The following is a 14,020-nucleotide window of genomic DNA, read 5'->3' as shown; positions in this document are numbered from 1 at the left end:
TCCCTCTCCCTTCCACTCTCTAAAAATCAATGGGAAAATATCCTTGAGTGAGGATTAACAAAACAAAAAATGTTTTAATTTCCACCTCAAGAAGTTCCATGAGTCATTTAAATGACTTGGACATTATGTTGGTTGAAAGAATTATAAGAATTATCTGAAGAATAGTAATAGACATAGTATAGTGATTACTAGCATTTAAAAAATGCAGATGCTTTGTTAATAGCTGAAAATGCACAGGGAGTTCCCACATGGCAGTAACTGCATGTCATTTCCATTGACCGAGAAATGGAATTCTCAAATATGGATTTTCAAGTTCCTTGCACATAGTCTCTTGCTTTATCCTCCTCAACCATAGCCAGGGACCCACAGCCTCCAAATTGAGGACCCCAGGATTGGGGGTTGGTCATTACAACGGTTCACAAGAAGGGAATAGGCACACGACGATGAAGAGAACAAAACCATGATGCGGCCGAGGAGACCAGAGGCACAGGCACTTGCCACAGGCCTGGAGCGGCTTCCACAAGGTGGCTGGACACAGGAAGAGCAGGGGAGGAACTGAAGATGAGGAAGAGGGGGAGTGGGAGGGCTGGTCGCCTCTGTTTTGTTTTTAAGCTGTTTAGGATTATAGATACTGAAATCAACACATCTGTAGGCCTCACACAACAGTAAACAAGATTGAGCACCCAAAGCTTTTTTATATTTTACTGCAGAGGTATTTTCGATGTATTATTAGTCACTATGTAATTTGTAAACTGCTCATTCATACCCTACATGTACAAAATCATTTTACAAAAATTATTGAAAAAGTAGTAGATAATGTGTCTTCTGCTGGGATCTTACTGGAAGGTGTATCCGGGCAGGTGACAGGATTAGCAGCAGCAGCAGCCAGTACTGTGGCTGCCTCTCCATCTGGCCCTGTCTTCCGACCACCTCGGAAATTCCCAAGTCCACTGCATCTTGGTTCTTCACCTTTCTCCCCTCTTCTGCCGCTGTCTTCTCACTGGGACCAGCCTCTTCACAGATGGCCATGCAGGATAAACGAGGAATAGAAATACATCTTCGTACCTTTCTCCCTCCAGGGAGAGCAATTCTGGTTCTCTGGGACATTCAGCAATCTTATTTCCAGTGGACTTTTTTATCCCACAATGAACCACTTCAAACTTAAATAAATCTCCTTCAATTAGAGTTCTCAAGTAGCCTGCATGAGAGCTTTTGAGTCTTCCTTTTACACTTAGTCCTTCAAGCATCTATTACAATATTTTAACCTTCATGATCAAAACAACTAAGAACGCTGTTTTGTTACTATTGCGTTGTGTTCCATCTCACCAGGAGCTCTACTAAGAAAATACAAAACGGAAAAGTTCAGCTCGATAATCAGCTGCAGCACGTTCTTAATGTGTGCTACTAGGGGAAGTCTCTAGGCCAAAATTATTGCAATCAGATATCCAGTTCTTCCGAACATCACCAGACAATCCAGGGTCATGGGCCAGACCAGAAATCCACCGTGATGTTGACATATAAAGGATTGTAATCCACGGATAGTAATTTATAAACACAACTGTTCAACCCATCTGTCCTCCAGACTCGTGACACCTGATGTAAGAGCTTCATCCTAAAGATAAAAAGAGCAAATGTGTAAGACAAGAATTTAACATATATTTCCATCGCTTTTTGCCTTGCCACAGAATTTTGCAAAAGCATCTTGGTAAATTATTATACCCGTTGAGTTTCTTACTGCAAAAAAGTTTATTGTTCCCACCTAAGGTAACAGACATCAATGACAGCCATGTGTTCCTGTGCCTGACTCCATGTGGGACCCTGGAGACCAATGATGAAGTGTCATATAATAATGACACTTGCATACAATGAGCCCCTAGCTTATGGACAGAGGCTGTACAGGTACAATATATACTGATGCAGTGTGATATGTGTCGTCCCCTGCTAACAGGTCCTTGTTTAGGCTTCAGTGAATCCTCCGCTGTTGTTGGGGAAATTGCATCTGTATGCAGGGAGTGTACATAGCTTTCCTAAGAATCTCAAACGAAGTCAGAATGTATGAAGAGCAGGATGAATTAAGGGCACCTCACTTCACGATGGAGTCTGGAGAGGGGTTGCAGAGAAGGAAAATTTGAGGCTTAAAAGAGGAGAAATTCACTACATGAAGAAGGTGAGGCAAAGGACTCCCAGGAAGAGAAACCACCCTGGGCAAGATGCACAGACATGCAAACAGCAGAATGCATTTGAAGAAGAATAAGCAAGTGTGTGGCTAGAGCCTGGGATGTGGGTAAAGTGGGTGGTGAACTGAGCTGGTCCCAAGAGCCCAGCAGAGAAAAGCAATCCACTTCAGTGACAGTAACAATGTGCAAGGAGATCAGAAGCACAATGTTGAGCTAAATAAAGTCAGGGGAAGATAATACAGCAGGATTCCACTTATAGAAAATTGAGAAACATGTAAATTAAACCGTCTTTTGTGTAGGGATACAAATATGTGGGAAAACAAGAAAACCAAGAAATGGCACAAATAATTATAATTATCACAAAATTTCAGGAAATTGTTGCCTCCTGTCATGGGGGGAAGATATGAGGAGAGCCACACAGGCAACAGACATACATTGGGTGGGGGACACCACTAGTGTTCATGGTATCAAGAATCTTCAGAGTATTCATATAATTTATAAGTATTCTTTTTTATCTATTCAATAATAATTTTTTTTTATTTAAAGAGAAAGATGCATGCCTATGGACAGAGACTAGTAAGACAAAGGGAAAATAGAAATATTTGTTTTGTTAAAGTGGTAGATTTTAACAAAAAGGCTAAAAGCCCACTAATATTGTTTTAAAATATAGACTTCAGAGGGATGGAGGCAGGCTAGAAAGGGTCAATGGGGGGGAGGGGGAAAGGGGACATATGTAAGACTTTCAACAATAAAGATTTAAAAAGAAAAATGTAGACTTCAACAAAAGGGCCGAAAGCCCTTTAAAGCTATTGGAAAGTGAGGGGAGCCCTGATCGGGTGGCTCAGTTGGTTGAAGTGTTGTCCATACACCAAAAAGGTTGTGAGTTCGATTCCCTGTCAGGGAACATATGCAGGTTGTGCATTCAATCCCTAGTCGGGGCACATTGGGGAGGCAAGTGATCGATGTTTCTCTCTCACATTGGTGTTTCTCTCACTCTCTCTCTCTCTCTCTCTCTCTCTCTCTCTCTCTCTCCTTTCCTCTTTCTGCAAATCAATAAAAAACATATCCTCTGGTGTCTGTTTAAAAATTACCCAATAAAAAAGCTTTGAACGAAATAAACAGGCTCATCTGATCGGATTTCACAGCATCCAATACTGACAGAAGGAACTAAGCAGGTAGCCGGCAAGGCTCGGAAGCCAGGACTTACCGCCCTATGTTCACCTCATTGCCTCGGTCTCTAGTGTGGAAGATCATTGTATATTTACCCACATCAGGCATCGGCCGGATTATTTTCATTCTATGAAGTTCAACCCTAGAAAAAGAACACAAGTGGTTAAAAAAAAATTCTAGTCTACTTACCTACCACTAGGCACTTAAACAGAATCATTTGTAAAAATTTATACACAGGTGCACACACAGTCAGAGTCACACATAGCTTGCTTATCCGCATATTAAAGAAAGAATTTTCTTAGGATGTTGGGCCTCAGACAATAAGTCCATCAAAAAAAAATCACACTTAACATCATGATTTAAGGTATATAAATGTCTAATCACTATGTTGTACACCTTAAATTAATATAATATTGTATGTCCATTTGTAATTGAAAAATATTTTTTTAAAGTGTGACAAATAGGAGAATCAAGTCTCTTATGATCCCAATTTACTTAGCACTTCCTCCTTTTTCCAAAGTAATGACAAGCTATAAAGCCCATGAACTTAGGTTCAAATCTAGACTTTGTTCTTTACAATCTTGGTAAGGCGGTTCATTGTTCTAGGTCTTGGTTTCCCATCTATAAAATACCCAGGGTGTTATAGAGGTGATCAGACAGGCTCAAATGAGAGCGTCCACAGGAGCATGCTTTGCAAACCCCAAGTAATATATAAGTGCAAAGAAGGGTGGTGACTGCTGCACAGGTGAGCCAAAAAATATTTAGTAAATAAATCTCAACCAACTTTTATGTTAAAATCATCTAGTCATCCATGGCATTGGTTGGGAATCATTCTGAAGGCCCTGATGTTCTTATCAAACAAAAGCAAAACTTGGGGCTCCCCTGGACCTGGCAGCCAAGGAGAGGTGGGATAAAGGACAGTGATGATACATGATCAGTGCAAAATTCTACTAACCATCCATCTGGGCAGCAAAATGGACTTGGGGAAGATGATGGATGTCGTTTACCTCTAGCCTTCGCTACTCTTGCCCTGAAATCGAGTGGATACCCTTTGTCCACTTCAAAAGCCCCAGCCACATAGGCCTTGAAGAGCTGTTGCCATCACATGGCCACTCCTATGGAGGCTTTGGTCAAGGAAATCCACGCCCCTCCTGCCAGAAACATCCCAGACTCCAAGCCTATGCATGGGGACAAGACCAGCAGGGAGCCTTGGCTTCTTTAGGCTGAAGCAAGGGGAAAGTCTGGCAGCTAACAGAGTTCCTTCCCAAGAGACAACGGCAGGAGGAAAGGGGGTCCCCAGGAAGGCCTTGTTATTATAAGTCTAAAGACACTGGCCCCAGCCTGCCGGCGAGGCTCAGTGGTTGAGCATGACCTGTGAACCAGGAGGTCACAGTTCGATTCCCGGTCAGGACACGTGCCTGGGTTGCAGGTTTGACCCCCAATGTGGGGTGTGCAGGAGGCCGCCGATCAATGATTCTCTCTCATCATTGATGTTTCTGTATCTCTCTCCCTCTCCCTTCCTCCCTGAAATAAAAATACATATTTTGTTAAGATACTGGCCCTAGGCTCTTGAATAATTACTTATCTCTCGGGGGTAGGGATACTAATAGCTATCTGGCTAAGAAACCCTGCTCAGGAGAGGGAGCTGAGAGAAGAGGTCAGATATATTCGCCCTGAAGCCCTCAGAGCAGAGAGCAGTCCAGGAAAACCTGAGGGTAATGCTAGCAGCCTGGAGGTCAGCCTGGGAGGCAGGCAGCAGCTGCTCCTAGGGTATGCAGGGCTGGCTAATGCCTAACTGCGAGGACCTCTAGGCCAGTTTCAGGTGTGCAGCTCCACAGGCTGCTGGCACTCCTTGCTCTGGGCACTGGGAACTGGGCAGGATTCCCTGGGGTCTGAGAGAAAGCACAGGCTTATAACGAGCCCTCTGGCCACTTTCCTCAAATTACAGCTTTGCATTCACTGGTGAGACCCTTCTCAGTAAGCAGTGCTCACTGACAAGTCCACAGAGACCTCCGTCAACACTGCAGGCCCCTAACACCCGCGAGCCAGGAACAGGCCACCTTTCATCATTTCCACACTGCCAGGGTCAAAGAGCAATCTGGGCATCTTCCCTCCGCCCCTGACACCCTTTATGCCCAAATCTGCGGCCTCGTGCCCTGCTGGACTGGCATCTATAGGAACTATAACACACAGGTTTCCAGAGCCATCACTGACCACAGAACCCCGTGAAGGGGACCTGTCTCTGTTGTTCACCTGAGTCTGAGGTCATCGTCTTCGCCTCCCCATCCCCAGTAGTTGTTAGAGAATCCATTCACCTTGAAAAATTGCTCTCGGCTTAGGGCAGTAACACCCCCAAAATATCCGTTGTAACGCAACCTGGAGCAGAAGAGAGGAGAGAAAAGGTAAGAACATTAGCACAAAGGCTTTTTGTTCTCCACAGACGCTGGAGAAGTCTCTGATTCGGGGCCAGCATTCTAGGAACACTTGAAGACCATGCACTCCACCCATCCATGCCTGCTGGGCACCCGCCTCCTGACATTCCTGGCCTTGCCTGTCTGGCCTCCATTCCTGTCTAGACAAGTGCTCACATCTCCTCGCTAAGCAACAGTGCCACCCACCTGTTATTGTTAATGTTTAATGTTTGTGTGCAGAGGTCTACAGAAGTACCTGTAAGTGTGCACCATACGATAGGATATGGATGACAGATTTCATCCCATGTGCCAATCCAATGAGTAGCTGTAGCTACAGGGGACTGGGTTAAGAAAAATTCTGAAGCTGCACCCAGGTTCAGCATGAATAAGTGTCATAGAGAATATACTGGTATTTTTACTCTCACTTTGTTTTGGGTGGGGGGTAGAGAGCAGGAGACAGTTCCTGCTCACACGTTGTGTGCAAATTTCCACTTCCAGCATGCAAAGCTCCATCTCAGTGTCTATTCCTGAAGAACCCAATACACCTCAACTAACCTGATGTTTCTGGTTTGAGCAGTTAGGTAGATGATAATGGCTTTCACAGAAACAGAGTATACAGAACAATAACTAGGTTTTGAAAGGAAGACAGTAAATTATGTTTTGAATAAGTGGAGTCTGAAATATATTAGAACTCAGATCTGCAAATAAGACTCTTTTCAGCCTGGCCAGTGTTGCTCAGTGGTTGAGTGTCAACCTATGAACCAGGAGGTCACAGTTTGATTCCCGATCAGGACACATGCCCAGGTTATAGGCTCAATCCCCAGAAGGGAGCCTGCAGGAGGCAGCCTGTCAATGACTCTCTCTTATCACTGATCTTACTATCTCTCCCTCTCCCTTCCTCTTTGAAATCAATAAAAAAAAATTTTTCTTATAAAAGAAAAGATTCTTTTCAGTTTTAAAAATAAAGCTATGGAGAAGAGGGTAAAGGGGAGATAAATGGTGGTAGAAGAAAATTTGAGGTGATGAACACATAATACAATATACAGATGACGTATTGTAGAATTATACACTGAAACCTATATAATTTAATTAACCAATGTCACCCCAATAAATTCAATAAAAAGGAGATGAATTTGGTTCAGAACTTCTTACAGCCAGAAGAAAAAGGAGGACACATTCAATCCCCTGATTCACATTAGGAAAACCTGCCAGTTACTCAAAAAAAAGACAAAAGCTCTCTGATAGTTATAAAAGAAATGTCTGGCCAGTTACAATAGCAAGTCGAAACAGCAATATTTGTACACGGGCTGTTTGTGTTTTTATTTATTTATTTTTATTGATTTCAGAAAGGAAGGGACAGAGAGAGATAGAAACATCAATGATGAGAGGATCATTGATCAGCTACCTCCTGCATGCCCCCTTCTGGGGATCAAGCCCAAAACGTGGACATGTGCCCTGACTGGGAATCGAACCGTGAGCTCCTGGTTCATAGGTTGAAGCTAAACCACTAAGCCACACTGGCCAGGCCAGGAGCTGTTTTTAGAGTGAGTAGCCTCTGATGAAATCCATGATTGTGACATGGAAGTTTTATTCAAAATCAATTTCCAGGAGCAATGCCCCAAGAATTCAGTTTTTTGTGGTATAGCTCAATATAAAATCTAAAATTCCAACAAAAGGCCTGCCCTTAAAACAATCCTGTTATTTGCACTGGAAAAATAAATCCTGTGCAATTGTAATTTCTCACCACAGATGTTTACTTAGTATCTATGTCAAAGGTTCAACATACAGATATGCTGAGCTGTAGATAGTGCCAATGTATCAGTACAAAAGTGAACAGATGGTTTTACATGTTCATGAAAATACAAGGTGCCCAACCATGATACACTGCTTTCTTCATGGCCACGGTGGTTCAGAGAACAAAAGACAAAACCTCCAGATAATGAGATTCAGATCCATGATTCTCTTCCAGAACCTCCCCAGCCCTGTGGACCCACCACACCTGCCTCATTCAGGCACATGGCATCTTCACCCCCTCACAGCTTTTTCTCCTCCTCCTCCCCCCAGTCCTTACCAAGTGCTCATAGTTAAATTTGCGAAAGTTAAGTGCAAAATTGATGCAACTCCACTGTAGCTGTCTCCCCACCAGCACACAACAGGGAGCCTTTTGAGGGCAGGCAGCACGCCTATTCAAAGTGGTCTCATGGCCTGGGGTACAGTAAGCACCATAAACTTGAGCACATGGGAATGGCAGGCTCTGGGGGAAGCTGACAGATAAGTGTGCACACACACAAGCAAATATAGTTTCATTCGTAGAGAATTTTCTTGGTCACTATTTCCCCTGGGCTGTGCTTAAATAGGAGCTGGTATACAATAAGGTTGAAAAGCAGATATGCCTTTCCTGGGCGGGGGGGGGGGGGGGGGGGGCACAAGAAATGGGGAATGAAGACAGAAATGGGGTGCCTAGCACTTCCCACGGTGGCTTTGAGAAAAGGAACTTGTCCTGGGTGTTCTGGCTCCTGAGCTGACTGCTCAGTAGATACTCCCCTCCCTACTCTCCCTCAGAACTCGGGGAAGATGCCGACGTCCCGTTCTCACTCAGAGACCTAAGAGCTGAACTACGGGGCACACATCTGTTGCCTCCAAGAGGGGAACTCAAGGACAGACAGGTAAGTTATTTAAATTCTGCACAGTGGGGACAGCTTGAAAAAGTTCCAGGGTGTGGATCTGCAGGTGAGGCTGGCCCTGGTTTGCAATGCCTGCATTCCTTTCCCTCCTGCTCTTTCCCTTTTGTCTTTGGGCTCCTCTGCCAAGGCTGGTGTAGGGCTTTTGTCCTCAGAGGAAAAACCTGATTTCTCATATTTCCGTTTTGACCTTTAAGTGATATGCCATGTGTATTTTTCCTAGTTCTCATTTTCCGAAGACACTCTGGGCATGACATCGCACAGCCTTGGCGACAACAGGGCAAGCAGGCCAGGAGCAGAGCCGCCTTACCTGTACCCAGTGCTGTTCCTGCCCACCACCAGGTGCTTGGGCTGATCCTCACACCTGTAAAGATTCAGGTCATTCTCGGGCACCAGGTCCACATCGTGGAAAATAAAGCAGTCCCACATTTCATCCTTGAGAGCTTCTATATAGCCCACATTCAAGAGTTTGGCTCGATTAAACTTTTTACTCCCAGCCTGTAGATAGAGAAGCGAAAGTTGAACAGCTCCTGAGACGATTTCACAGTGGGCCCCCTTCAGTTCAGATGCAGGAGCTGGTATGAATTACTCCTGCTACTCACAACTAGTGACAGGAAGAAGTGACAGTAGGTGCAATAACAATAAAAGACAGTCTGTTTCTTAATGTTTCATACAAACTTAGATTCCATAACTGAAAAACATACCATGAAATGAGTTGTCGTTGAATGGGTATAGAGTCTCAGTTTTGCAAAATGAAAAAGTTCTAGAGATAACGGGCACAAGGTGAATATACTTAACACTACTGAAGTGTACATCTATAAATAGTTAAGGTGGTGAATTTATATTATGCATAATTTTTCCACAATTTTTAACCCACATATAGTCCAAAAAAATTGTATATACACTTTAACAGTTGATAGCTCAATTTTGAAAATGAAATGTATTTTAATAAACACTGCCTTTATAATTATTCAAAGTGTGTGTACACATTTTGGGGGGGATACCACATATATATATTTTTTTTTTCAAATGGATGTGAGGGCGATCTGGCTGCGACATCTGTCACCCCGCTGATTGCCACGGTTGATTTGGCTAATCTGGCTGGCTAAGCGGTGTCCCCTTCCTTCCTCACCGCTCCATGCTCATCCCTCCCAAAGCTGCACGCTTCTTCGTCAAATAGGGTGACCTTCCCCAACAGAGAAGAGGACTTCTCTTCGGTCAAGGGTATATGAGTAGCTTCGCTCCTCTGCTAGAACCTCCAAACAAGCTCTCAAGGTCCCATAGTTTTAAAATACAAGTGAAAGTAATTCAAAAAATTTAAAATATATCTTTATTCCATGTAAAACTACAAAACCTTTCTTACATATTAGTCATACTGATAAGTATCATTGCCTTACTGTTCAGCTCTAAGCTCATCCCAATATTATCCTATGTAATCAATTTACACTAAGCTTCCAAGACATATAACTTGCTAGAAAAGACCAAGAGTTTGTGACCTGCCTTAGCCAGTTGGCTCAGTGGATAGAGTGTTGGCCTGTGGAGTAAAGGGTCCTGGGTTTGATTCCGGTCAAGGGCATGTACCTTGGCTGTAGGCTTGATCCCCGACCTTGGTTGGGGAACATGTGGGAGGCAACCAATCAATGTGTCTCTCTGGCATTGATGTTGCTCTGTCTCTCCCCGTCCCTTCCACTCTCTCTAAAAATCAATGGAAAAATACCCTCAGGTAAGGACTAACCTAAAAAAAAATTTAAAATTTAAAAAAAAAAAAGAGTTTGTGACCTATAAACAGAGAAGGTTACTGATAGTATTTCTAAGCTACTTAAAAGTCTCTTGGAATCACTGTAAGAAAATTCTGTTTTCATGTTTAACAGCGGAAGCTAATCCCCACAGTGACCCCCCAAGAAGGGATTCATCACTGGGTAAGAAAAGAACACATTTCGACCAGTAATAAGATCAGAAGTAAAGCATGAAAAAGATTTCACAGCATTCATGTTTTCATGGCTGTTTAGATCAAATTCCTTCAGAATAAATTCCAGTTCAATAAACAGTTTATCATAACAAAAATATAGGCAGTTCTCTCAAAAGTTTCCATAGTACTCTCCTGAAAAGAATAACACAAAGCAAACATTTTTCTACTCATGAATATATATATTGGGTGTAGCTGTCCTGAGAAAAAAAACTCAGAGTGACTAACCATGTCAAAAGCAAAAATAATTATAAAACAATATAATAATAGTAAAATTTTGTTTCAAATACTAAAATAATAGGCATAGAGGTATTGTATATATACATTAATTTTCAAAAGCCCCAGTTTATTATAAAATATACATTGCAGAGCTATACATACCCTCTGGTGTGTCAAAAGTTTTCATTAAACAAATATTACTGGTTATATCCAATAGCAAGGATGCAATTAATGATTTCTGCTTGCATTTTTAGCATTTGTAAGGATTTGAGGGGAAATTTTTGGAAGGCCCAGGGCAGTTTTGAAAAGCTAGACATGGACGTTTAAGTTGGTGCCTTATTTTTCTTTCAATAAACATTAATATCAAATAAAGATATCTTTAATTACCCACTCCACTTTGCGCTAAACTCTTCAAATGCTAACACTGACACTGTGTTCCTACTTAATCATGCTTCTGGAAGCCAAATAAGTAAATCAAGAAACAAAAAAAAAGGGGGGGGGAAGAAAGTGAAAACTAAACATGTTTTACATAATAAATAGTGGCAAACTTAAAGGCAGAATGGTGGAGAGGGTCATAGAACTCCATGCTATGAACACACAGTAGTCTGTCAAATCCTGCTAGATCCCCAGTGAGTAGCTACACTCAATAATGCAAAACAATTCCAACGTCTCATTGTGTAGTGTATAACGACGCAGAGGGAAACGTAGGTCTGTCTCAGGGGGAAACTGTAGGGCAGCCATTGGCGAACATGGAAGGGCTCACGACAAAAGAGGCCTCCTCCAGAGGTTTAGTGAAGGGGCAGTGAAGTTTCCCAGCACTTAGCTCCATCACTCCACACTCTGGGACAAGAATTTCTTTCACTCCTTTCAAGGATGAACAAGGTAAGAGATCCCTCCTTTGACAACAGTTTGATGTGCCTTTTAACCAAGACAGACAGGTGGCCAAGTACCTCAGAGAGAGGAGAATCTGAGGCAGAGCCCTGGTCTGTCCCCACACTCACCTGGTGGATGATGTAGATGCCATATTCCAGCTGCTGCCTCTGCAAGAAGGGATGAAGGTGTTCTAGCAGGTACATCAGGTGTCTCTCTCGGTTCCGGTGTGGAATGAGGATGGCAACCCGCTGTAAAGCCTTACATTCCTCGGGGTGATACCGGCCTCTGTGCACTTTGGGATTTTCTGCCTGCACGTCTTCCAGAGTAAGATCTGGTTTGAAAACGAGCTTGTCCTGACCTCCTACAATTAAAACAGAACACAAGAAACAACAGTAGCTCTCTCCTTAAGTGTTGATAGGCTGGCATGAGCGAGTACACATGTAAGCATTTAGAACATTGCCTGGCACTGTATGAGTGCTAGCTTTTATTATCACTACTTCAAAGCCTCATTTGGTCATAAACTACAACTGCAGAATGATATGACTCAGGTCCTTGGCTACAAAAGCCAGAAAGTGACATATAAGAGCATTCCCTTGTGACTGGATAGCCAACTTCGGCTCAGTGATTCAGCCATAAATTAGAAATGCATTCTGTCCTGATGACCCTGGTGAAAAGCAGAGGGCAAGACTAGACTACCTTCAAACGTGCTCTATCCACTTTTCCTTCTCAAAGTTCCAAAGGAGGGTAAAGACTCTTACAAAATCAAGTGTGTTCCGTGGGATCAAGCTCATGGACAAGACCCCTTACCCACTCCTTCCCTGGGCTCTCAGGAGCTCTCCTAGCTCCTTGGAGGTAAAACAGCATAAGGATGTAGAAACTAGCCTCACTCCCTAACCCAGCGATGGCAGGCATGTGCCACCGTAGCAGACATCCCCGATGGAGCATTTGCTCTGCGAGTCCGGACACAGCCTGGTGGGATGAAACCCAGGAGGCGTCCATGGTAACCAATCTCATGCAAGACTTTGAAGATCAGGCTGAAGACAGGGACCCTCCTCTTGGGTCTGAATGAACAGGGAATACTGACTGGAAAGAAATGAGGCAGAGCGCAGGGAACTGAGCCACACTTCCTTGAAGCTCCATACACACTGGTCAGGCTGTAAGATCTCATGTTGCTTGCAAGTAGTGCTCTCCTCTTCTGAGCCAAACAACTGCAGGGTCCTTCCTATGTGCGTCACGGTGCCTCGCTCCCTGTGACCATCCCCTACCCTGGCCGTGGCTGCTGAGACCAGGCTCCGGCGTCCATGAAGTAAAGACTCTGCCAACAGCACCAAGGGCAAGTGACTGTCTCCAGCCACCTGAGGAGAGTAACTCCTGAAGGCTCTGCATGTGACCAGAGTCAGCAGGCACTGAGGCCCTAAAAACAAACGCTAAGAAAAGGAGTAAGAAGGAAGGCAAGCTACCGGGGCCGCTGCCAGGCCACAGAGCTTCTGGGAGATGATGGTGTGGCTGTGGAGGTGGTTTCCTGTGTAGCCTGTTAATAAACCCCGTCATCCGAGTTTACCTGCTACGCCTCTCTTCTTGGCCCCTGAAAGAGCCCCGTGCAACAGGTCTGATATAAGCCAGTCCCCTTGCTCACTTTCTCGTTGCCATGATTTTTTATGATCCTAACCTTCCAGTTCCTGCTTCCACGTCCTCTATCAGCCTCCCTACCACCCTCAGTTTTTGTCCCTTCTGGCCCATCTTCATCCATCTCTAATTATGACACCCTCTTAATCCAGGTCCTTGCTCAGTTTTGTGTCACTGCCCATCTATTTCTATTGTTGTTAATCCTCACCTGAGGATATTTTTTCATTGGTTTTCAGAGAGAGTGGAAAGGGAGGGAGGAGGAGAGAGAGAGAAACATCAATGTGAGAGACACATTGATTGGTGGCCTCCTGCTCCCTCTCTGACTGGGGCCAGGGATCAAGCCTGTAAACCAAGTATGTGCCCTTGACCAGGAACCAAACCTGCCACCCTTCAGTGCACAGGCCAATGCTCTAACCACTGAGAATGCAGGCCAGAGCTGCCCATCTATTCTTATAAATGCAGATATGGCTTAAATACGCTGTGAGGATTTTGAACAAGGAGGATAATACCATCAGATTTGCACTTCAATGACTCATTTTCCTATCCCAGCTTGTGTAATTTCTGAGCAGAATAATTCCCTCACACAATTCAGAGTAACGTTTTGGCTTTTCCAGGACTAGGTAGAGAGAAGCATGCCAATACGAACACAGTACAAGACTGTGGTTCCATTAGGAAAGCAGGTCTGCAGGTTTTCGTAAAGAGCAAAAAGCCTCCGAAGAGCCCCAGGCTGCCCCACGGACAGTTAACTGCATGTACTCAGAGAGCCACCTCTGCAGGACAGGGAGGGGCACGGGCTCTGCAGGCTGGAAGGGCTCACCCTGCCTGCATCCTGCCCACACGCTGTGCCCTGGGGCAGAAAGACAAGCGTATGAACACACTGTGGTCAGCACCACAACA

The 14,020-nt window shown here is 44.1% G+C and overlaps 1 protein-coding gene across 1 annotated transcript in view; it reads right to left on the bottom strand.

The window, feature by feature from the left end:
- Window positions 1-677: 677 nt before the first annotated feature.
- Window positions 678-14,020, bottom strand: part of B4GALT4 (beta-1,4-galactosyltransferase 4) — a 33,060-nt gene continuing 19,717 nt past the window's right edge. The window contains exons 3-7 of the mRNA XM_081087381.1: window positions 11,626-11,858; window positions 8,750-8,937; window positions 5,601-5,723; window positions 3,385-3,489; window positions 678-1,612 (exon numbers count right to left, since the gene is read on the bottom strand). Of these exons, the coding sequence (XP_080943507.1) occupies window positions 1,480-1,612; window positions 3,385-3,489; window positions 5,601-5,723; window positions 8,750-8,937; window positions 11,626-11,858 (782 nt within the window). The 3' untranslated portion in view covers window positions 678-1,479. The remainder of the gene's footprint in view (window positions 1,613-3,384; window positions 3,490-5,600; window positions 5,724-8,749; window positions 8,938-11,625; window positions 11,859-14,020) is intronic.

This window comes from Myotis nattereri (assembly GCF_964212035.1).
Source record: "Myotis nattereri genome assembly, chromosome: 3".
NCBI lineage: Eukaryota > Metazoa > Chordata > Mammalia > Chiroptera > Vespertilionidae > Myotis > Myotis nattereri.
The sequence above is the reverse complement of the archived record's forward strand: the minus strand, read 5'-3'. Positions and strand labels throughout refer to the sequence as shown.